Below are 23,143 nucleotides of genomic sequence, written 5' to 3'. Positions count from 1 at the left end.
CTTTAGGGATTAGGTTTCTTTCACAAGGTCATTCATTGTGCAGAGCCAGGCCTGATGGTGGCTCACACTTGTTTGGTTTTCCTGTATCTGTTTTATTTTATGTGTGAGTGCCTGTATTTAAATCACATACAATGCAGCTCTATCAGAGGCCAGAGAGGGTGACAGGTTTCTGTGGAACTGGAGTTATAGGTGGTTGTTACAGCTGCCATGTGGATGCTGGGAACTGACCTCATGAACTCAGATCCTCTGCAAGAGCAGCAAGTACTTGGAACCACTGAGTGGCTCACACTTGTAATTCTATTGCTTAGGAAGTAGGGGGAGAAGGGTCAAGCCATCTGTGCCTACATAGTGAGTATAAGACCAGCCTGGGCTACCTTGTAGCCCGAACCAATTGAAACAAAAACAAAAAAATTGGAGGGCAAAGAAATTGGAGGGCATAGTCAAATTGTGGATAAGTTTGAAAGAGCTGGCCTGGCAAGTGTAGGAGGGAGTAATGTGTAAGGAGAGGTAAAAATGTGTAAAAAAAGCTTCGTAAACTTTTTACAGCCTCATTGCTAAAGGGAAGATTTATGGAATTGTAAAGTTTCCGAGAAAAACCGCTGAAAATAATGGCAAATCTGTGAGTCAAGTGATCCTTGGATGTAGTGGGTACAAGAGTGAGGGTGAAGACTGGCTAGGAGAACATTGCTGCATAGGCCAGGGATGCAGCTCCATGGTACAGCTCCCCTTGTGTGTTGAAGCCATTCAGTACTATGAAATGGAGAAAAAGACTTAGGGCCAAATAGGATTTCTTTTTGGTGATGCTAAAGTCTGAACCTGGAGTTTTGTGCATGCTACAATCCTCAGCCCTAGATTGGGGGTGTGTGTGTGTGTGGGGAGTCATCTTGCATATCCTAGGTTGACTTCAGATTGACTGTACAGCTGAAGATAGCCCTGAGTTCTGTCTCCCAGGCACAGGCATTACAGGAGTTCACCGCCATACCCAGATCCTAAATTTTGTTGTGCTTTTGTTGTATGTATGTATGTGTGTATGTATGTGTTTATTTATTTATTTAGAGCCAGTGTCTTGTTATGTAGTCCTGGCTGGCGTGGAACTCACTGTATAGACCAGGCTGGCCTCACACAAAGCTCCATCTGTTTCTACCTAAAGTTTGGTTTTAAGTGAGACACTAAACATTTTCAAACATTGCCTACATAGTAATGACTATATAAGGACAAGATTGCCTCTGTCTACTCTGGTCAGCTTTAATAGTTTGACAAATATCTTTCTGTACATAAGAAAAATAAAAAGTGGAGAATTTTTATAAAAATGAAATCATACTGTTTAGAGAACATTGTTCCTAGTGATGTGACTGGACCTTCAAGTCAGTATATAAACTATATATGCATAGAATTTTATAATATTCTGTGATTATTGTATTGATAACCTTTAAAACCACTACAGAGTATGTTTTAATACAGCAAAAATTTCCATTGCTATGTAACTTGTTCAGCTGGCTGTGATGGTGCACACTTTTAATTCCAGCACTTGGGAGGCTGAGGCAGGTGGATCCCTATGAGTTGGGAGGCCAGCCTGGTCTACATAGTGAGTTCCAGTAAGCCAGGGCTATGTAGAGAGACTGAAGGGTTCAAGCAGGCTCAAGCATGGCAAACATGGCACCTGCAGGCTTTGCCCTTCCCCCTCCCTTGCTGGAAACCATTAGGTTACATTCCTAAAGCTAGTTCCCAAGGTCCATTCCCTTATTTGGCCACTGACTCATTCCTGATCCAAAACACCAAGGTCCAATAATCAAAATTCATTATTCGGCTAACTTATCCAATCAGGGTTAACCACTATCCTTGCTCAGACTCTCCCTTTTTCTCCTTAAAAACCCACTCCTCTGCAAAAAAACACCTACTTGCTACTGCTGCTTGCTGCTTGCTGTCTGCTTTGCCTGATTCAGAGGCACCCCCTGCCCCTGCCCATCCAGGGTAATAAATCTCTTTTGTGCTGAGAACTTGGTTCTGGGTGTGTCCTGTACTGACTCCTGAGGGCTGACCAACCTCCCCAACTGACCCTGTCTCAAACCAAAACCCAAACACAGGCTGTTTTGTAAAACTTTGAGTTGAAGAATAACTACACTCCTGAAAAGTTTGCAGACATCTTGGTGAGTTATTAAGAAATCTATACATGAGTATCTGTGCCAAGAAATAGTGTCAGGAACCCCGAGCTCTGCTGGGACCTCTTACCGGCCACAGCCTCCTCCTTCTTGTTTGCCCCCTTTTTAAGTCAGGGTCTCGTGGAGTCCAGGCTGGCAGACTACTATGAGCTGGTTTCTGCTGCGTCCTCCAGGTGTAGGGATGGCATGTGTTTTAGTCTTACCTTCTTATGTCTTTCTGACAATGGGCATCATCTGTGGGACAGTGATGGGACCAGTCACTAGACAGTCAAGTGTGCAGGATTACTTTTAGGGAAGGCCTTAAAGACTCAGTGAAAGTCACAGCTGAATGACAGGAGTGAATTGAGTGTCACAGACATAATGTGGGGTGGTTGGTGGTGAAGAAGCAGCACTTTGGGAGAGTTCAGAGTCAGAGTTGGAGAACTGGCTTGCTGGGTAAGAGCACCGGCTGCTTTTCCATAGGACTAAGTTCAGTTTCCTGACCCCCTTCTGAAAACCTCCTAGATCCTGCTCCAGGAAATTTGATGCTATCTTCTGGCCTTTCTCAGGCACTCACAGACATGTGGCATATAGACATACTTGGATACAGATCATAAAAGTAAAAAATCTTAAAAGCTGAGAGTGCATTCCTTTACTGCATCCTGTGTTTGAGGTTTGTTTGTTTTTTTTAACAAAGTGGGGGAATTGCTGAGAAGCAACATTGACAAGTTTAAGGGAATAGTGAAGAGAAACCTTTTGGAGAAGTCTGTAGGAGGAGGAATATTCCAGTGGCTAGCCAAAATCCCACTGAAGAGTGAACATGGGCTAGGAAAATTCAATGTTGGGTGATTATGTTGACTGTGGAGTTGGGGAATGTTCCATAGAGCACAGTGGAGGTCATTTGGTCACTTATCCCTCCCATTTTCAATTCAGCATGACATTTTCAATCTCTATAGTAGTTAGTGAGTCAGTGTGTCGTACATCCTATTGATTCTGATTTTCTTGAGAATCCTGACCAATACACTATTAAAAATAAAGAAATCTGGCTATGTATGGCAGCACATACTTAGAGAGAACTCAGGAAGTGGAGGCAGGAGGATCAGAAATACAAGGTCGGTCATTCTAGTTTATTCAGTGAATCAAACCTGGTTTGAATTACATTAGACCCATCTGAAGAAAAAAGAATAATTCAAGCAAAAAACCAAACCAAACCAAAACAAAAAACAACCCAGGGTTGGGGAGGTAGCTCAGTTATTAAAGACGGGGACCTGCATTTAGTTCCCAGAACCCAACTGAAAAAAACTGAGTAGGCAATGAACGCTTGTAATCCCAGCACTGGGAAGAGGAGATAGGCAAATCCCTGGGGCTCGCTAGCCAGCCAGTACTCTGCTCAGGCAAGTTCCAGGTCAAGGGGTGGCCTTGTGTTGAAAGTAAAGGGTTAAAAAAAAGACAGCATCGGGGTGTCCTGTGATACCCACAAGCAGGTAGGTGCTCATGCATTCCTCCACTCGACACAAAATGATGTACATAGATGTCGTTTTCTATTGATAATTATTAACGCTTGGAAGCAATTGATGTCTTTAGATGACTGACTGAATAATAAACCGTGACACTTTCAGACAAGGAAATATTCACTACAAAAGAAATTCTCTCTCAAACTGGAAAATATTTGGAGAAAGCTGAAGTGTATCATACAGGGTAAAAGAAGCTAGACTGAGAAGCTGCAAACTGTAGGATTCCAGCCGAGACAAATCTGAAGGACTTTAAAGGATCAGTGTGCTTAAAAGGATAATAAGTTAGTTGGGAATGCTGTGCATACCTTTAGACAGAAGCAGGTGGATCCCTGAGTTCAAGACCAGAGTGAGTTCTGGTCAGCCAGGGCTACCCAGAGAAACCCTATCTTCAAAAACAAAAACAACACCAAAAAAAACCACCAAAACCCCACACAATGAAAACCCCCAAAACAAGAAATTAAAGTTTGTGTTTGCTTATGTAGAGACAGGGTCTTGCTGTCTGGCCTACGCTGGCTGGAAGCTCTCATTTCTTCTTGTGCTTCAGAAGTGCTGGAATTACGGGAGTATTCCACCACATTTGGATCTGTACACATCTATATTAAGTTAATCTCTCAAAGTGATAGGGTACTATTATTTTATTTGTGGACAGGATATTACTGTATAAGCCATGTATACTGATGTCTATCCTTCAGCCCCAGCCTTCTGAGTGCTACCACACCCATGAAGTGTTTAGTGTGTGCTTTGTTTTTTGGGTTTTTTGTTTGTTTGTTTGTTTTTGTTTTTTTGAGACAGGGTTTCTCTGAGGAGTAGCCCTGGCTGCCCTGGAACTCACTTTGTAGACCATGCTGACCTCGAACTTAGAGATGCCTCTGCTTCTGCCTCCCAAGTGCTGGGATTAAAGGCGTGTGCTACCACTGCCCAGCTTGTAATTTAGGGTGGCTCTGAATACCCGATCTTCCTGTTTCTATCTCCAAAGTGCTGCGATTACATGTGAGGCTCGCAACATCCAGCTGCTTTATTAAAAAAAATTTTCCAGCCATTTCTGTTTTGACAGTTTTGAGTCTTTGCTTTTTAAGTTCCTGTTGACTCAGAGACGATTTATTCATATAAATCAAGGTGATCTACAATGTGTCTGACCAAAGGTCTAGTCATGGACATGGTATAAAGTAATGAAGACACACATGTTCTGGTTAGAGTTGGACATGCAGCATGATTTTACCATTACATATGCTGTGTCATCTCAGCCTACTTTATTATTATTATTACTTGTTTGTTTATTGTTTTGTTTGAGACAGGGTCTCTAGGTAGCTCTGACTACTCTGAAACCGTGTAGACCAGGCTGGTCTCAGACTCAGAGTTTGCCTGCGTCTGCCTCCTGAGTGCTGGGATTAAAGGTGTGTGCTAACATGTAAGCAAGCTGAGAATGTGTAATTTTTTTTTCTCTGATTTGCACACCAAGTTTTGATGTGTTGTATTTTAAGCTGACTTTATGAGACATATAAATAGTAGAAGTTGTGAATAAGAATGATCTCATGTTAGTACTCAGCATTTGTGTTGAAAATTTCAGCGTGCTCTATGGACCATGTGCTGCTGTGGATGCTTGAAGCACTTGAACTGCAGGTTGGGAAGACGTGGACACCTAAATGCTGGGCTGGATTAAGTGCCTGATGAGGATGGTGATTCAGCGAGTTGGGATCAGCATGCAGTCGGTGAGTGCTCACAGTCCAGCCTAAAAATCCAGACATTTGATGTTCTGAGGCTTTCCTGAGGAAAATGGTATGAACATTAACAACAGCATTTATAATTATTGTTTGTGTTTTGTGATTTGATGGCTATTTAAATCACAGAAGTGGGTCTGTTCCTGGCACAGTGAGGCAGTAACTTCCTAGATTATGCTCAAAACTTATTATTATAGTTACATGACCTTAAAAACAATGCATTCACTAATGAAGAAAAGGATTAATCTATAGAGAATCACTGATTGTTTAGCTTGCAATTTGTAACTGTTTTTAATTAATATTAAATATTATAAGTAAATGATAAAGCATGTTTTCCTAAAATGTAACAATAGCGACAAAGAAAATTTAGCCTGTTTTATAATTCTATGCCATAGATTATTTATTTATCTATTTATTTAATTCCATTTTATTCATTCATTCATTCATTCATTTATTTATTATGTATGCAGTATTCTGTCTGCATGTGTCCCTGCAGGCCAGAAGAGGGCACCAGATCTCATTACAGATGGTTGTGAGTCACAATGTGGGTGCTGGGAATTGAACTCAGGACCTCTGGAAGAGCAGTCAGCGCTCTTAACCACTGAGCCATCTCTCCAGCCCCCTTTTTTAAACTCTCCTGCAAGTTGATGTATGGGCAGATTTTCGTCTCTGAATAAGAATACTTGCCAGTATAGTTAGCGATGTATTAGATGGCGGTCTGTCTGGATAGGGCATCAAGGGAATAAAGAACGGACAGAATGAAACTGGGATCAGGTGGTTAGCATGCATTGTGTATTTTCTCAAGGACTTGGCATGAAAATGAATTTGATTTAATGCTTGAAAGTGTCCTGGAAGCCCAAATTGTTCTCACCCGTCACCTGTTTTATCTATATCTTCACTTTTTAAACATTTCATACTTTTTTTTTTTCATTCATTGTGCATGTGTACAAGCATTGGAGAAACTTCAGGAGTTGGTTCTTTCATTATGTGAGTTTCAAGGATGGAACTTGGGCCATCAGGCTTACAACAAAGTGTCTTGACCTGCTGAGCCATCTTGCTGGCTGGAGTCTTTGTCTCTCTGGAGATGAGCATTTGTGTGTGTGTGTGTGTGTGTGTGTGTGTGTGTATTTATTTGCTGTATTGGACATTGGACCTAGGGCCTAGTACATGCTAGGCATGTGCTCTACCACTGAACTTCATCTCCATCTCCCAGATCCTTGTATGATGTGTAGATGTGGGTTAGTTAATACTATGGCACATGTTGGAGGTCCGAGTTGTGGGTTTCAGGGATCGAACTCAAGCTGCCAGTCTTGGGCAAGTCCCTTTAACTGTTGAGTCTTTGCACCAGCGACTCCTCATCCCTTAAAAGCAATGTTAGATTGCCTCACAAAGCTACTCAGGCTGGCCTTGAACCTGCAGTTATGCCCCCTTAGCCTCCTGGGTAATTGGGATTACAGGTCATGTCACTGGGTCTGATTTAGCTCTGTGTTTTACTGTAGATACCAGAAGAGGGTATCAGGTCCCCCAGAACTGGAGTTAAGAGACCACTGTTTGTGAGTGCTGAGAATTAAACTCGGGTCTCTTGGAAGAAGAGTTAATCCTGTTAACTACTGAGCCATCTCTCCAGCCCCTCAACTTTTTTTTTTAAGTGTGTGTGTGTGTGTGTGTGTACCATAGCATGTGTATTTAAATCAGAGGGCAACCCCAGTTGGAGAAAGGAAAGGAAAGAAAAGGCAAACTCCAGTCAGCAAGATGGCTCAGCAGGTGAAGACACTTGGTGCCAAGCCTGATGGCCCAAGTTCTATCTTTGGAACCCACAGAGTGGGTGAAAGTCTTGCAAGGCTCCTTTGCAATGACTCCTGCAAATCTCCGCCATGCTTGAATACATGAACGAACACACACACACACACACACACACACACACACACACACACACAAATGTAAAGAAAAGTTTAGAATTTAAATTAGAGGAGTGAGCTTTCTCCTTCCTTCCACAGTGTGGGTTCTGGGTATTGAGCTCAGGTCAGGCTCAGCTACTTCTGCCTTCTTTACCTGATGAACCGTCTCACGAGCCATAATTCAACATTTGTTTGTGCTTAAAACATATTCATAATGTTTGACTTTTTTCTCAGTCCTATATGTTTATCCTTAAGTAGAAATTTCAAAATTTGTGTTTATATTTAGACTTTTTTTGAGATGGTCTTAACTATGTAGGCCATGCTGGACTTGAACTCAAGATCCCTCTGTCTCAGTCTCCAGAGTGATGATGGTATTACACCATGCCTGCATTCAAATATGACCGGAACTGGTCCCGCAATTTCTGTTTGAAAAGTTAAAGGCAGTATGTAATTTGTATTAGCAATCTATTAATACACACTAATTATCCCTTTGTTTCATTTTGTTCTGTGGAGGAAGAGTATAAATGAGTAAGGCTGGGAGCACTGAGAGAGGCCTGCTTTCTAGTTAGGGATTCTACTGTCGTACATATGTGTGTGGTATATGTGTGTGGTACATGTGTGTGGTATATGTGTGTGGTACATGTGTGTGGTGTATGTGTGTGATGTATGTGTGTGGTATATGTGTGTGGCATATGTGTGTGATATATGTGTGGTACAAGTGTGTGATATATGTGTGTGGCATATGTGTGTGGTACATGTGTGTGGCGTATGTGTGTGGTACATGTGTGTGGTACATGTGTGTGGCGTATGTGTGTGGTACATGTGTGTGGCGTATGTGTGTGGTACATGTGTGTGGTATGTGTGTGGCGTATGTGTGTGGTTTATGTGTGTGATGTATGTGTGTGGTATATGTATGTGGCATATGTGTGTGGTGTATGTGTGTGGCATATGTGTGTGGCATATGTGTACAGGCGTTTGTATCTGGACAGTCGCACACCAGCACCCTTTTTTATTTTCCTTGGCTCCTTTGGAATTAGGAATATATATTTATTGGATCTCTTTAAACATTGTGATTAATGGTGTGGATTCCCCCCCAAAATGTTACATGTACATGTTAATTTACAAATAATTTCAGGGATAAGAGACTCAAATTATATTGTGTAGTTTGAAGAAAATACCAGAAAGAAGCTTATTGTTTGACTAAATATTTTCTTTCAATTAATATATATATTAGTTTCTAATGGATTCCTCTATTGAGCAGGGACAGATGACAGCTTCAGATTCTAGCTTGGAGCATCAACACTTCTAGGGTAGCATTTCACAATTGGAAAAGAACAAAGTGCTTTCCCTTTGTCTCCTTGCTGTCATCATTTGAAACACTGTTGCTAAATGTTATAGACTGTCACTGCAAGACACAGGCATGCACAAATACACAGGCATAGTAGATTATTTTTAAGCAATTTTCATAGATAAAGCAATAGATAGTTTCTTCTTAGAAGTGGATTGTCTTAATAATTAGATCAAATGTTCTAGGAATGACAGTTTTCTCCCTGCTTTCTCTTACATCTGAAAAAAAAAATGGTGACAGTTTGTCTCTAGAGAGAGTCTGCCCTTCTCCAGACCAGGATTCTGACAAGCACAGTTCAGCCCCAAGTTAGGGTAGGAGATGCACTTGGGTCATGCAGCCTGCCAGTGCACAGATGGTGACTTTTCAGTACCATCTGCTCACTGTTTCTTCCCAGCCATTTACAATTTCTGCCCCACTGTGAGGGCTGTATTAAAAGAAAAAGGAAAACAAAACAAAACAAAAAGCAAGTATAAGGGCCTGGCGTCAGACTTCTGGAATTGAGCTGTTCTTTCCTCTCGTTTCTTACTATTTAATGGGGGCTGTGACTCTTCTTTCTAAATATTCCTGTCGTTGTTACATAGACCTTTTGTTTCATTCTGTTTTCATATTAAGTCCTGGGCAGTTCACAAGGATCAGAAGAGCAACATTATGTTAGTCTCTTGTGTCTGCTTAAAAAAATAATGACAACAAAGTAATCTGTTCCCAGTTTGTAGGCAAAACCCTAAACAGGTTACTTATTCCTTGTAATGAAAAGCTGGACCACTGGCCACCTTTCTTCCTGAAAGCACTTGGCGTTCTTTGCCCCTGGTATGAAACAGATGGGAAGATGCTAGTGAGGGTCACTGGAAGCTGGCAGATGCTCTGGGTCCTGACCTGGGCAGGTCCTCTCTGAGTTTTTCTTTGTGAACTTTTGTCTTCTCTAGGCGGGAACTTGTTTCCTAGAGAGGTGGAGGTTCACTTCCGACTAGGTAATCGTTACATTATGATGCACAAATAGCATTCCATTTTTCCTACATCATAGAGTTTGGCTTGTGACTAAATGGAAGATTAGAAAAGAAATGAGTGAGTGGTGTGGTCATTATTGCCTTATGGGTTTTGTTTTAAGAGATCAAGACCTATTAAAATGTACAAGGTAAAAAGCTTAGTGACTATTTCATAATGATTCTATTGTTTCTTGGCTGGTGAATCTTTACTAAACTCTGAAGAACTGGGAGAACTGTCTCCTCTGTCAGAAGTTCTTCCTAGTCCTCATGTAATGAAGACTGCTAATGGCCCTCTGTAATCCGTGGAGCCATTGATACTTTGCTGTAGGCTTGGGTAGCTTTGCCTCTTAAATCTTTGTGTAACTTAATTCATCTTTTCATTATCTGCTGACCCAAATTTCCAAATTGTGCTATCACTTTTTATTTACATTTACGAAGAAAGAATTCTGGGTTTTGTTGGCTGTTATAGCCAATTTTCTGGACTTCTCCCAGGTAAAAGTTAGTGAAACCAGGAGCATATATGATTGTAGTTAGAGTTTTCCTGCCTGGCCCTGTCAGGACAAATCTCTCACCCGCCAGGCCCACAGTCGCTCAGACCCAACCAAGAAAGCACACAGAAACTTAAATTGTTTAGAAACTGTATGGCCGTGGCAGGCTTCTTGTTATCTACTTCTTCTATCTTAAATTAACCCATTTCTGTTAGTCTGTACTTTGCCACATGGCTTGTGGCTTACCAGTGTCTTTACATGTTGTTTCTCATAGCGGCGGCAGCTGGTAGTGTCTGTCTCTCTGCCTTCCACTTCCCAGAATTCTCTTTTCTGCTTGTCCCGCCTATACTTTCTGCCTGGCCACTGGCCAAACAGCATTTTATTTATACAGAGTGATATCCACAGCATATGATAGAATACTTTTTAAAACATTGAGGCAAATGCATGAGGGGTGGGTACCATATGTACCCCACAAACCTCACTTTTGACTCATACGTATTAGTATACTAAATTGGATTTGATTGCTAAATTTGAGAATATAAAGCTATTTCTGTAACTTTTATATGCCGTGTGTGCTTAGAGAATGGTGTGAGGTCTAGTTCAGCTTAGTGTTAGAGGCAGGCACCACATAAATGGATACCAACTGCTGGTCATAAAATTTCCATAATTATACTAATATATTAGCGTAATTTCATTCTTTAAATTAGAATTTTGGCTGACCTTAAAAAGGGAACTGTGTCCATTCTTTTATCGGGTTGGTGTTTATTTAGTGTTAAGAGAGAATTGGATGTGAACGTTTGAGTAAAGTGTGGTCCTTTTCTTTGAAGATCACACTCAGCACTGTGCTGCACCCTGTACCTCTCTGTCTAGGCTTTTAGTTGTAGCACTCAACATGGCCAGATTTTCTGGGTAAGGAAAGGTAATGTTACAGGTGTAATTTGCAGTGACTTAACATTTTAAGTTTGCTAGAGGATGTCATTGGGGCTGGTGAGATGGTTCCACTTGCTGCCAAGGAGTGACTAACAACTTGAATCTGGTCCCCAGAATTCATGGAAAGTAGCAAGAGAGAAGAGACTCAACAGAGCTGTTCTCGGACCTCCACATGTGAGCCAGTATACACACATCTGAGCACGCACACATGCACAAACACACACACACACAAAAAAAAACAAAAAATTGCTAGATACTATTCTGTATCTCTATATAATATCTTATATGAAGTCTTATTGCTTTAATACCAAATATCTGTCTAGCTATCTATCCTTTCAATTTTGAATTGAGCAATACTAGCTTATTTCCTAGAACATTTAGAACATTCTGATACTGTGATTAATGTGTTAGCATGCACTCAGTAGGCCAATGTATTGTATTAACAGTTTGAGAAATTTTGTAAACGTTTAGTTTTCCCTATTTCCTTAGGTACTTTGGTCTGGAAAACCATATGGTTCATCTCGAAGTATCGTAAGGAAAATTGGTACCAACTTATCTCTGATTCAGTGTCCAAGAGTACAATTTCAGGTACTGTTTTATATTTTTCAGATTTTCATGGTAATATGTGCCTTAGAATGTGAATGGGCAATGTGGTTTGGAAGTACTGAACTGTTTTGGAGGCTTTCTCTTATTAATAACACTGAAATAGAGAGGATTAACAGCAAAGGTCTTTCTAATTTTAGTTCCTCTGAAGTGATTATTCCAGATCCTCAACATTTATCCTCCTTGAAATGCCTAGGGGAAGCTTCAGAGACCTGTGATAAGACAGTTGTTAATTCCCAGGTGACCTTGAACATATTTGGCCTTTGGGTTTAACATGCCTTCTTTAGCTACTCTGGTCCTAAAAGAAGTCCTTTTTTTGTGGCGGTGGCTAGGGTTTACCTGAGGGCCTTAGATGTGCTAGGCAAATGCTCTACCATTTATCTGTACCTTTTGCATTTACAAATGTTTCTTGGGGTCAGCAAGACAACAAGAATGATGATTTTTTTCCCTGGGACCCTCATGGTAGATTTGCACACTCACAGTGGCACACACACACAGAGCAAATAAGTAAATAAATAGACGTAGAAATCACGACTGTTCCTCCCCAGCAATACATGTTCATCACTGTGAAGACTTGAAGGTTTGTGTTTTTATGGATTTCTAAGTTGTGTGAAGTAAAAACACAAGAGGTGGGTGTACACACTCCTGTATCCCAGCACTTTAGAGGCTGAACTAGGAGGATCAGGAGTTACAGGCTAGCCTGAACTACATAAGGTTACCATGTTTCTGTAACAAAGATGGAAATAAAAACGAAGCCCTGAAACGGAAGTGTGCATTTTTTTTAATGTTTTAACCTTAAGAACACAGACATACCGGTGATCACAAATATAACCAGGGTAAGAGTTGATGGTAGGATGGTTAATTCGAATTCCACCTGCTGCAGGGACAAGCCTCAGGGTGAGTCGATCTTGACTATTCTTTTTGGTAATTCTGTTCCAGGCTGTTTTCTTGGATTTTGAGGAGTGGTTTTTGGAATTGGAAAAGTTATGTGACTGCACAAGTAATGAGTTACAGTCTCACTACAGGCCACCCACAAATCCGGGAGCAAAATGGCCACTCGAAGAAAATGGCCAATTTGTCTCCAACAAACTTGAAGTTTGTGCTTTTTGCTAGGTGTTGATATTCTCCTAGAGAGACACTAAACAAGCAAATGTGTTAATAAAACACAGGGTTAGGATCAGAAATGTCTGTAAAACCCACAAAACCATGTATACAGAGCATAAACCGACTCGCGGAAGTTAAACAATGTTAGGTATTACAAAGTAACGTGGGGATGAGTGGTTGAGGAATATGGGTGGATGTGGACATGTTATGTAAATGCATAGGCCATTTTAGAGCAAGTGACCCACGCTTGCTATGCTTTGGTATGTATGGAAGATGTCCTGGAAGCCGGCCCACCACGGTCACTAAGCATTTTGTTGTTGAAGTACATTTCTCAGAATAGTTTTACATTATCACACTATTTTAAATTAGTCAAGAGTATTGTGGTAAGATTCTGAGATATTGCTGAGTTTTGGTTTACTGTTTTTCAAATTAAGAAATTCATTTGAATTTCTTAAAACTTTAAAACTGCAGTGCCTGCTCTCCATTTCTGTGTCTTCACTCTTCCATCTTTTCTGCTAACAGTAGCTTTAACAGGACAGGACCTTCCTACAAATGAACAGTAAGTCCTTTGTTTTCAGACATCTCATTTATCCGTGCATGCCCATGGGAGTGATGTCTAAATCATGCTTGAAGAACTTGGTCTCGTTCCCCCACCAGTGCCCACTTCTCCTTGGCCCAGACTTTGCTTCAGTTGTCCTGGAAATCGCCTTTCCCGTGTCATGCTTAGCCACTCAGTGAATGGTTCTTTGCAAGCAGTAGCTGAAATGGCCTTTTAAAAAGTTTGGGGTCCACTTTCTGTTGTCTCTTAACTGAATTTGGCTTCCGTGGGGGAACAGCTTGTGTTGGGGAGAGTATCAGATCAAGATGGTAGAGACAGATCTTGACTGGTGCACTGCCATCTCGAGACCACTGGTCATGTGTCATGTGTTCATGTACATGGCAAAGTTTTACAGCATAATAAATATTTAAGATTGCAAAATGAGCCCTGGGAGGGGTGTGTGTGTGTGTGTGTGTGTTTCTGTGTGTGTGTATGGATGCATGCATGTTCTGTGGAAAGGTCAGAGGATAAGTTCCAGGAGTCATTTTTTCCCACAGTGTGAGTTTCAGGGATCAAACTCAGACATAAAATTAGAAACGATGTTTGATCCATAATTATCATCATTTATAAAACCTTGAAAATTAGATTTGAGTCCTTAAATGTGGCCTGTTTTTTTTTTTCCTCCTTGTTTGAAATAAGGTCTGACTATAGCCAAGATTGGACTGGAATCTCTGATCATCTCCGCTTACTGCCTAGTATTGGGTTGCAGGCATGCGCTACCATGCGCTGACTCAAGTCTCTGTTTTCCTGTCCTTTTTCCTTCTTGTTTTTGGGACACAGTCACATATCCCAGAGCTTCCAGCTCTGTCACGCTCTTCTGTGGTGCCGGGGATCAAGCTTAGGGCCTTCCATATGCTAGGCAAGTACAGATGTTAAGCATATAGCACATAAAATCTACTTTTGATTAAGACTTTTACTTTTCTGTAAAAATTACAGAATTTTCAGCCTTCCTCCAATATAAAGCATAGCTAAAGACACAGAGTTCAGGGTCTGGTGTAAGGAGCCCTGTGTTTACAGAAAGATGGTCCAAATACTGACAGTTCTCAGCACAGCGATGCTGATGAATGTGGTAGGAAATCTCTTTGGCCTTGTTGCTTCCTTTTCCTCAATTATAAAGCGAGTTGTCTTGTTTTAGTTCTTTGAATTATTTCTTCCTTTTGATGCACTGGGGACTGAACCTAGGATTTTTGCATGCTAGACAAGCACTCTACAACTGACCTCAGCCCCTCTCTACCTCACCTTTAGGAAGTTAATGAGCTAGCTCCTCAGCCCCTCTCCACTTCTTCTAAGAAGTTTAAACTGTTAACTATTGACCTTCTGACTCTGACACATAATATGTGAAATGTAGCCTAAGTTTAATTCAGTTAAATTGTTTTCCCTAGATACATTTTAGAATCTACTTTGGTATTTCTTTCACCCTATGTTTAAGTTTAGCCAGAGAATTCTCTTCCTCTGCTCTTTGTTTTTATAATAGTGCTAAAACTTAATACTTTGCTGTTTAATGCTAATTAAAATGTAAGAGCGTAAAGGCATGTAAGACTTTACTTCCAGCCCCACCATACTGCATACAGCATGAGAGCTACAAACATGTGTCCACTGCTCTGCTCATCGCTGGGGCCAAATCCCTGACGGAGTGACTTAAGGCAGAGGGGAAGGCGTGGTGGTGGGAGGGGTCAGGTGACACTGCCCTTCCTCTGCAGTCCAAACAGAGAAGCTGGAACCCGTTGGCTTCCTTCTTAACCACATCTAGGGTAGGTCTTCCCTCCTCACTGAAACCAAGAGATGTGTCTTCTGTGTGTGTGTGTGTGTGTGTGTGTGTGTGTGTGTGTGTGTGTGTGTAAGACATGATTATATCTGTATCCATGGCAGGCCTGGAACTCACTTTATAGACCAGGTTGGCTTTAAACTCACCTGCTTCTCTGCCTCCTGAGTGTTCTGGGTGATCTTAAATGCAGTCACTTTGATAAGAATATTAACCATCACCATCACTAGTGCAGTAGCACTCTCCACAGGTGGGCTTGTTGACTCTGGGCCCCCTATATTTGCTTCCCTGAGTCTCTTCAGGAAACAGTGGCATCTTTGGTTTGTTTTGGGTGCTAGAGAGCTCAGGCCTTGAGAGTGCCGTGGAAGTAGCATTGCTAAGCTGCATTCCTAGCTCCAAATCAGACTTCTCATACTTAGAATCTAAATTTTTTTCTTACGCTTTTGGATGAATGAAGTAAAAGAATTATATGATGTAAAACTTGGGTAATGTTAATCTTGATTATAATAATCCAGAGGTGGTGACCCAGAGCTGGGTGGCCTATGATAGTACTGGTCAGCCCTTTCATGGAGGCCTGCCATCGAGCTACTGGACAACCATGTGCTCTAACACCGGCTGACAGTATCTCTTTGGTTTTTAATTTTCTGTGAAATTTTACAGATAAAGAACTTTCTCTCTTTGTAACTTCCAGCTTACCAGCCACGCCGCAGAAGGGAGTCCTGCCCACCCAGGAGAGGATGCAGTGGCATCTTTTGCAGATGTTGGATGGGTAGCTACAGAAGAAGGAGAGTGCTCAACAAGACTCAGGTTCGTTTGGAAGGCTGCTGGGGCTGAGATGCAGTGTGTGCTGTTGTTTCCAAGCTTGTGTTGGAATACATGAAGATCCTGATTTGATGATATCTTGCCCTGCTCTTTTTTTCTTGAACAGTCTTCTTTGTGGTTTATTTTTTGGAATCTAGTATTTGTAAAGTTCCCAAGAACATATGTCCTAAGTCCTTGTGAACAACAGAATCTCCTTCCATTCAGGAAGTTACATTCTAGCACAAGGGCCAGAGAGAACTATCAATGTTAGCTAAGTTATAATAGTTTCATTGGAGCACAGGGATCCATCGGATCATAGAGAACTTTTGTACTTGGAGAATGTTTCTTAAAAACTGTATCAAGGTTGTGTCATGTAATCATGGTTACAGGAGGGGACAGTGAGTGTAAGAGATGTTTCCATTCATTGGAAGCTTATAGAGAATATCCACTCTGCAGTCAATCTATGAAAGTTACTCAGCACCTACTCTCCACTGGGCACCAGAGAGCAGACACAGTCAGGTATGAGAGACACGTCGCACTGGAGGAGATCCCAGGGGAAGTCAGTGTTCCTGATAGTGGAAAGTGTACCAAGCAGGTAGAGAAAGTCCCTGCATGAAGAGAGAAGTTAGCCTGGCTTCTTGAGAAGTGGGTGCCAGAGCTGAATGTTGAGGGGCCAGCAGGAGGTGAACAGATGGGGAGGGCTGTTTCTCAAAGGGTGGGAGATCTTATTGAAAGGTCAGCCGAGACACCTGAGACTATCTCAAAATAAAGTCTAGAGTGCCTTCTCTTTACATCAAAGAAGAATGATAATTGTCCTCGTTAATGTTGGTATTGTTGTCATGAAACACCAGAACCAAAAGTAACTTGGGGAGGAAAGGGTTGATTTCACTCACAGTTCCACAGAACAGTCCATCATCAAAAGCAATGAGGGCAGGAACTCAGGCAGGGCAGGAACCTGGAGGCAGGAGCTGATCCAGAGGCCATGGAGGGGTGCTGCTTACTGGCTTGTTCCCCAAGGCTTGCTCAGCCTGCTTTCTTATAGAACCCAGGACCACCAGCCCAGTGGTGACCCCACCCACAATGGACTGGGCTCTCCCCTATCATCACTAAGAAAATGCCCAAAAGGCTTGTCTGTTTATAGCCAATCTGGAGCAGTGGTTCTCAACTGTGGGTCTTGACCCCCTTTAGGTTAGACAACCCTTTCATAGAAGAAAACATAGATATTTACATTATGATTCATAACAGTAGCAAAATTAGTTATGAAGTAGCAACAAAAGTAATTTTATAGTGGGGGTGGTCACCACAGCATGAGGACTGTATTAAAGGGTCAGGGCATTAGGAAGGCTGAGAACCATGGGTCTGGAGGTGTTTTCTCAATTGATGGTCCTCCTCTCAGATGACTCCAGCTGTATCAAGTTGACATAAGACAAACCAGCACAGTAGTAAAGTTAGGTAATGTCAGAGCATTGGACTTTACCCAAGAGCCTGTGCTTTTCTACCTTAGAGTATGTGGGAGCCAAGTGGAACAGGTAAAACAAGAAATCTCACTAGCAGAGCTGGTGTGGTGAGATGATTTTAAAGGAACATCACAGCTGTTTTCTGTTTTTAAACATCTGTGCTAGGTACTCCTTTTTGTTTTTATATTTGTTAAGATTTCAGTCAAATGAAAAGGAAAAGGATAATATTCATCTATAGTCATTATGTAGAAATGTAATCCTTACTTTGTGTATGTGTGTGCTGTGTGGTGTGTGCTTGTTCGTGTTTGTTAACATATATGCACATATACAAATGTGTGGAGGCCAGAGGTCAGCCTCAGGTATTCTTCTAGTACTGTCCATCTTGTGTTTTGAGACAAAATCTCTCTAGTACCTGGGCTTGCAGATTAGGCTAGGCTGCCTGGCCACTGAGTCCCAGGGATCCACCTTCCTCTGCCTCTACACTGCTGAAGCTACAAGCATGTACACCCACACCTAGCTTTTCACATGAGTTCTAGGGATCAAACTTAGGTCCACAAGGTTGTGCAGCAAGCACTTTCTATCAACTAATGATCTCTCTAGACTCTCTTGTTTTTTGAGACAGGGTCTCTTGTGGCCCAATGTATCCTTGAACTTACTGTGTAATGAAGGATGATTGATTTTGAACTCCTCTCTCTTGCCTCTACCACCACAGTCCTGGGACTGTAGGCATAGTCTGCTGTCCCTAGTCCTGTGCAGTGTTTGAAGCCAGCGCCTTGTACATGCGGAACCAGTACTCCACTGACTGAAGTACATTACCCCAGCCCTCAGATGGTGTTTCCTGTGTAGGTACTTTGTACTAGCTTTGTACTCATGACCTCTCAAGTTCTGGAATGACAGGCATATGTCACCATGTCCAGCCTTTGGAAGTTTTTGTGAAGGTTTATTTTTCACTCATCTTTTAAACCGATTTCCTCATTTGGTCATCTCAGTGTCAAGGTAAAAAAGGAAGCAGTAATCAAGGCTTCAGAACCCAAACACTTCGCTATCCCACACATATTCCAAATTAAATAAAGTTACTGCTATGATGCTAGGTGGGCTAAGGACTGGGGAAGAACAGGCATTTATTCTTGAAATTTTTTGTTTAAATCTTATAGGTGAAAAGGCAGCTTGCAAAAATTTTAACTCATAGAGATTCGAACAAAACACCCGGATTCAGTTCCTAATGCTTAAAGCCAAGAGCCATACATACAGTTCTCCAGCAAAACAAAGCACCAATATCAAGTTAGGCAAAAGCTAAACTGAGTGTTGCTTAACGGACTTGATTAATGCCCGTGACTAGTAACATTTGATTATGCATGGGCATATAATCCCAGAATTTGGGGCTAGAGGTTGGAGTATCCTTGAAAGCTGGGCTGCCTAGAGAGTTTTAAATCAGCCAGAGGTTCGCAGTGAGCCCCTTCCTCAAAAACTAAAAAAAAAAACAAGAATTAGTCTGATTGCATGTGATAGAGAAGCTATGAGGAAAGTGGTTTGGCTAATGTGGCGGCCCACTTTTTATGCCAAGTGGTTTATTTTCTGTCTCAGAAATCTCCAAGCATAGCTGGGTGTCATGGAGCCAGCCTTGCTGAGGTCTACAGTGTGTGCTGCCACACTACCTGCTCTCACTAAGTACCACTGGGCACTGACGGTCTCAGCGCAGAGGAAGGTTGAGGCTTGGCTGCCTTCAGCTGTTGTCGACTGGTCCTGTCTGAAGCTCTGTCAGTCTGGTTAGCTACATGTTCCCCAAACTGCAAGAGAAACTGGAAAGTACAGTCTTTAAGCTAGGCACAACGCAACTCTTTCTGCTCTTTGTAGCACAGGTTGGCTTCCAACTTACTATGTAGTCCAGACCACTTTGAATTAGCAATCTTCGTACCAGGAATTGCTTCCTGCACTCATGAAGAATTCTTCTGGTTTTGTAGTATTCCCAGTGACTGGCAGATCAGAGCCCAGGGAACAGTGTTTGCAATGTCCAGACTTTCACAGCGTGGGTATAAGGGGAATGACACGGATTCCCCTTTCCTTTCAGTCTCTGGGATGTGGTTGCTTATATTGCCCTCATATTTCTTGTTTGATGTGTTCTGTCAAATATGAGGAGGTACTGGAAGGCAGAAGCCAGGACCCTAGAGACGGGCTCATGAATTTCTGGTTTGATCCGTCGGTTATGATTAGATTACCATTTAGAAGATGATAATTGTCTTAGTTGAAGCTGAAACAGAACACAGACCATCAGCAGCTTGTCTGGGCTCCTGTGGTGCCTCTTGACAGTGGTGGATTAGCACTGTAGACAATGAAGGAGTGGGGCAGTGCCGGCCGGTAGCTGGAGAATGCTGCCTTGTGTGATAGCATCGTGTGGGGGTCTACTCATGTCTCCGTAACAGCCCTGTGATGGCCACCTTTATTATGTTTTCCTTGCAGGGCAGAGGTCAGGTCCAAGTCTCCCCCCGAGGATGACCTTCCTTGCCTTGAGAAGCCCCCAAGTAGGCACATTTCCTTACCAAACTTGTCTCAGGATGAGCATCCTCCAAAGACAGCACTGGCCAGTGAGGAGGCCTTGCAGAAGATCTCCGCACTTGAGAATGAGCTTGCTGCCCTTAGAGCTCAGATTGCCAAGATTGTGACCCTGCAGGAGCAGCAGAGTCTCAGTGCAGGTATGTGGCTCCTGACTGGCCTTTTATGATTAGCCAACAGGATGAAGGTAGGACAGTGCGAGTTGTTAGTCTTCTTCAGTGTGAACCTGGTGTGTGTGTGTGTGTGTGTGTGTGGTGTGTGTGTGTGAGTGTGTGTGTGTGTGTCTGTGTGTGTCTGTGTGTGTGGTGTGTGTGTGTGTGTGTGTGTGTGTGTGTGTGTGTGTGTGTGTGTGTGTGTGTGTGTGTATGCATGCCTTTGTGTTTGAGAAAATGACTAGGGAATTATCTACTTGGCAAACACTGAAATGCTTGCTGAGGTGTGTGCTGTTATGAATTGCTGTTATGAATGGTTGCTTTATGGGAAGCTTAGCTCCCTCCATCTGATAACCGCTTCTCTCAGACACGAGGACAACCCATGGCTGTGGCTTTTTGTCTAGTGAAAGGAACCAGTTCTGGGTGGGACTTGTGCCAAGTGCTATTTATGCTTGCATGGCTTGAGGTAAACCTCTGATATTTCACCTCTCTTTCCTGCTCTAAGTTAGGTATAACAGTACCCATGTTACCAAGTCTCTCTGCCATTAAGTATAGAAAGTAAATGAATGCACACAGCAGATACCTAATGGCCATTCTCTTCCTCTTGTCCAGAGCAGAAACCAAATTCAGGACTTTTGATCTAATACTGTTGGCTTAATTAGTGTGGCGTTTTTTTTTTCCATGGAGAAGAGACTATGGCCAGTCTGTTGGAAAGTAGTGGTTGTTTTCCCTGTTGTTTCTTTTGTAGCAAGTGCCCTGTGTTTGAATCATGTTGGAATCCCCATGCAGTGTGGCATGATGGGTAAAGGTGCTTTAGGCCTGAGCACTGGAAGGTGAAGTGTGGTCTTTTAGTGATTTGCATAGACATGTGTTTGCATATCAAGTTCTGGCTTTTTCTTCTGTTAACTTGGAAGTGTTTTCTTTACCTCCCTCTGTTGGGAGACTAGGAAAATTACCACAAACTGGAGTTGGTTGAGATGTCTTAGTTGTAATCTGAATACTCTCTACACATAACTGTCGCCCCCAAGTGCTCATTAGTACATTTCTGCAGCAGGGAAAGCTAACTTGAATTAGATGAAACAATGAATTTTAGGCTTTTTATTTCCTTTTTGTTTGGAAATTAAGTGTAACACTGTTTTGTGGGACACTTCTGTGTCTCTGACCGGCCTGGAATTTATTATCTAGCTCAGGTTGGCCTTGAACACACCAGTTCATCTTCCTGCTTCCTTCCCCCCATGCCAGTGCTGGCATTATAGGTATGTGCCAAAGTACACACCTATGATGCAGGTTTCTGTGAGACTTACAATAGTTCTGAGTTGTCCAGCGTGTATTGAGGACAAATGTTTCTGAGTATAGACGGCTTTATTTTTTTTGCTGAGTGATTATGTTGTGTACCACAAAAGATGATCTCAAATCTCAAAACCACCTTTATCCATTTGAATGAGACATTTCCATTGGGTGAGTTTGGCTTCAGTGGAGTAGTAACTCAGACTGAGACATTTTTCAGCAATTGAACTGCATTTTCCAGCAATTGAACTGCATTTTCCTTATAGAACTGAGATTCTTTAAGGATACTGCTTTTAGGAGTACAGAAGTCTGTTACATACTTTTGCTTTTAAAAAGTGATGTTTTCTTGCCTGTTACCAAAAAGTTTATGTTCGTTTCTTCTGTAGGTCACTCAGATTCCTCCACGGTAGCACCACCCCCTCCTCCTCCTCCCCCACCCCCACCACCCCCACCTCCCCCTCCCCCACCGCTCCACCAAAGTATGTCTGCTGTTGATCTGATTAAAGAGCGAAGAGAGCAAAGACTCAATGCTGGGAAGACTTTGGTGAAGAGCCACCCAAAGCCGCCTGACATGCCAAATATGCTGGAGATCCTTAAAGACATGAACAGTGTGAAGCTACGGTCAGTCAGGAGGTGAGACGCTCCCCTTCATTCTTGTTCCCATTTGTCTTGTAGAACCAGTGTTGCCTCAGAAATGTTGACAGAGTGACTGCCACGCACCATCTTCCCTTCAAGAAAGGCTTCTCCATACAGAACAGCCAAGGGCAGGCTTCTCAATTCCACCAAGTATCATCCTCTAGACCAGGATGGCCTTGAACTCTCAGCGATCTAACTGCCTTTGCCTCTCTCTGTCTCCTGAGTGTTAGGATTAAGGGCATGTGCCATCACCCCCTGGCCATAAACTCCTATCTTTAAAAAAGATTACCTGTTTTAAGAAAAAGTTCCAGGGGCTGGAAAGAAGGCTTAGTGGTTAAGAGCACTGGCTGCTCTTCCAGAAGACCCAGGTTCAATTCCCAGCACCCACATGATAGCTCACAACCATCTCTAGTGGGACCTGATGCCCTCTTCTGGCATAAAATTGTACATGCAGATAGAGAATTCTTAAATAAATAAATCTTTAAAAAAAAAAAAATAGAAAGAAAAGGCTCCATGTGTGTATGGGGAGGTCAGAAGAGAACGTGTGGGAATTGGTTCTTGCCTTCCATGGGAGTCCTGGGGATTGAATTGAGTCTTCAGTCTTGGTTGCAGACTCCTTTACTTGCTGAGCCTTCTCATTAGCCCACGTGTGGGTTCTTTAGTGTGAATGCTCACTCAGTGAAGGCTGTTCCTTTGGTTTCTGCTCCCTTCTCAAAGGTCAGAGAAAGATGTCAAGCCTAGGCCAGTAGATACTACTGACCCTGCTGCCCTCATAGCAGAGGCTCTGAAAAAGAAATTTGCTTATCGCTATCAACACAGTAGTCAAGGCGAAGTTGAAAGAGAAATTCCAAAGCCAGAGTCAGAGGCCGCGTCAGAGCCAGCCCTGGTGAGTATTAGCAAGTGAGGTGGTGATTTGTATGCTGGTCACCCGTGTGTGTCCCCTGCAGGACGCACTGGGTCCTGTTTTCTACCTGTATGGAGAGTGGCTAGCTGGGTGGGAAAAGGTGGTTCTTTTGTCCGTTTGAGACATGAAATCCAGATTGGCCTTGAACTTGGCTTGTAGCTAAACTGGCTTAAGTCCTGATCTTACCACCACCTCCATGTGCTAGGATTAAAGGAGTTGGGCCACTGTGCCCTGCAAGGACATCTTTGTTTCTGCTTTTCTCACTGTAAAAG

The 23,143-nt window shown here is 42.4% G+C and overlaps 1 protein-coding gene across 1 annotated transcript in view; it reads left to right on the top strand.

Moving 5' to 3' along the window:
* Mtfr1 (mitochondrial fission regulator 1) overlaps positions 1-23,143 on the top strand; it is a 33,435-nt gene that overhangs the window by 8,797 nt on the left and 1,495 nt on the right. Inside the window, exons 2-7 of the mRNA XM_036179806.1 lie at positions 5,220-5,361; positions 11,507-11,605; positions 15,776-15,891; positions 19,800-20,032; positions 21,718-21,964; positions 22,685-22,853. Coding sequence (XP_036035699.1) covers positions 5,296-5,361; positions 11,507-11,605; positions 15,776-15,891; positions 19,800-20,032; positions 21,718-21,964; positions 22,685-22,853 — 930 coding nt within the window. The 5' untranslated portion in view covers positions 5,220-5,295. The remainder of the gene's footprint in view (positions 1-5,219; positions 5,362-11,506; positions 11,606-15,775; positions 15,892-19,799; positions 20,033-21,717; positions 21,965-22,684; positions 22,854-23,143) is intronic.

Source organism: Onychomys torridus, chromosome 2 (genome assembly GCF_903995425.1).
Source record: "Onychomys torridus chromosome 2, mOncTor1.1, whole genome shotgun sequence".
NCBI lineage: Eukaryota > Metazoa > Chordata > Mammalia > Rodentia > Cricetidae > Onychomys > Onychomys torridus.
Note: the sequence above shows the minus strand (reverse complement) of the source record. Positions and strands in the feature narration are given on the sequence as shown.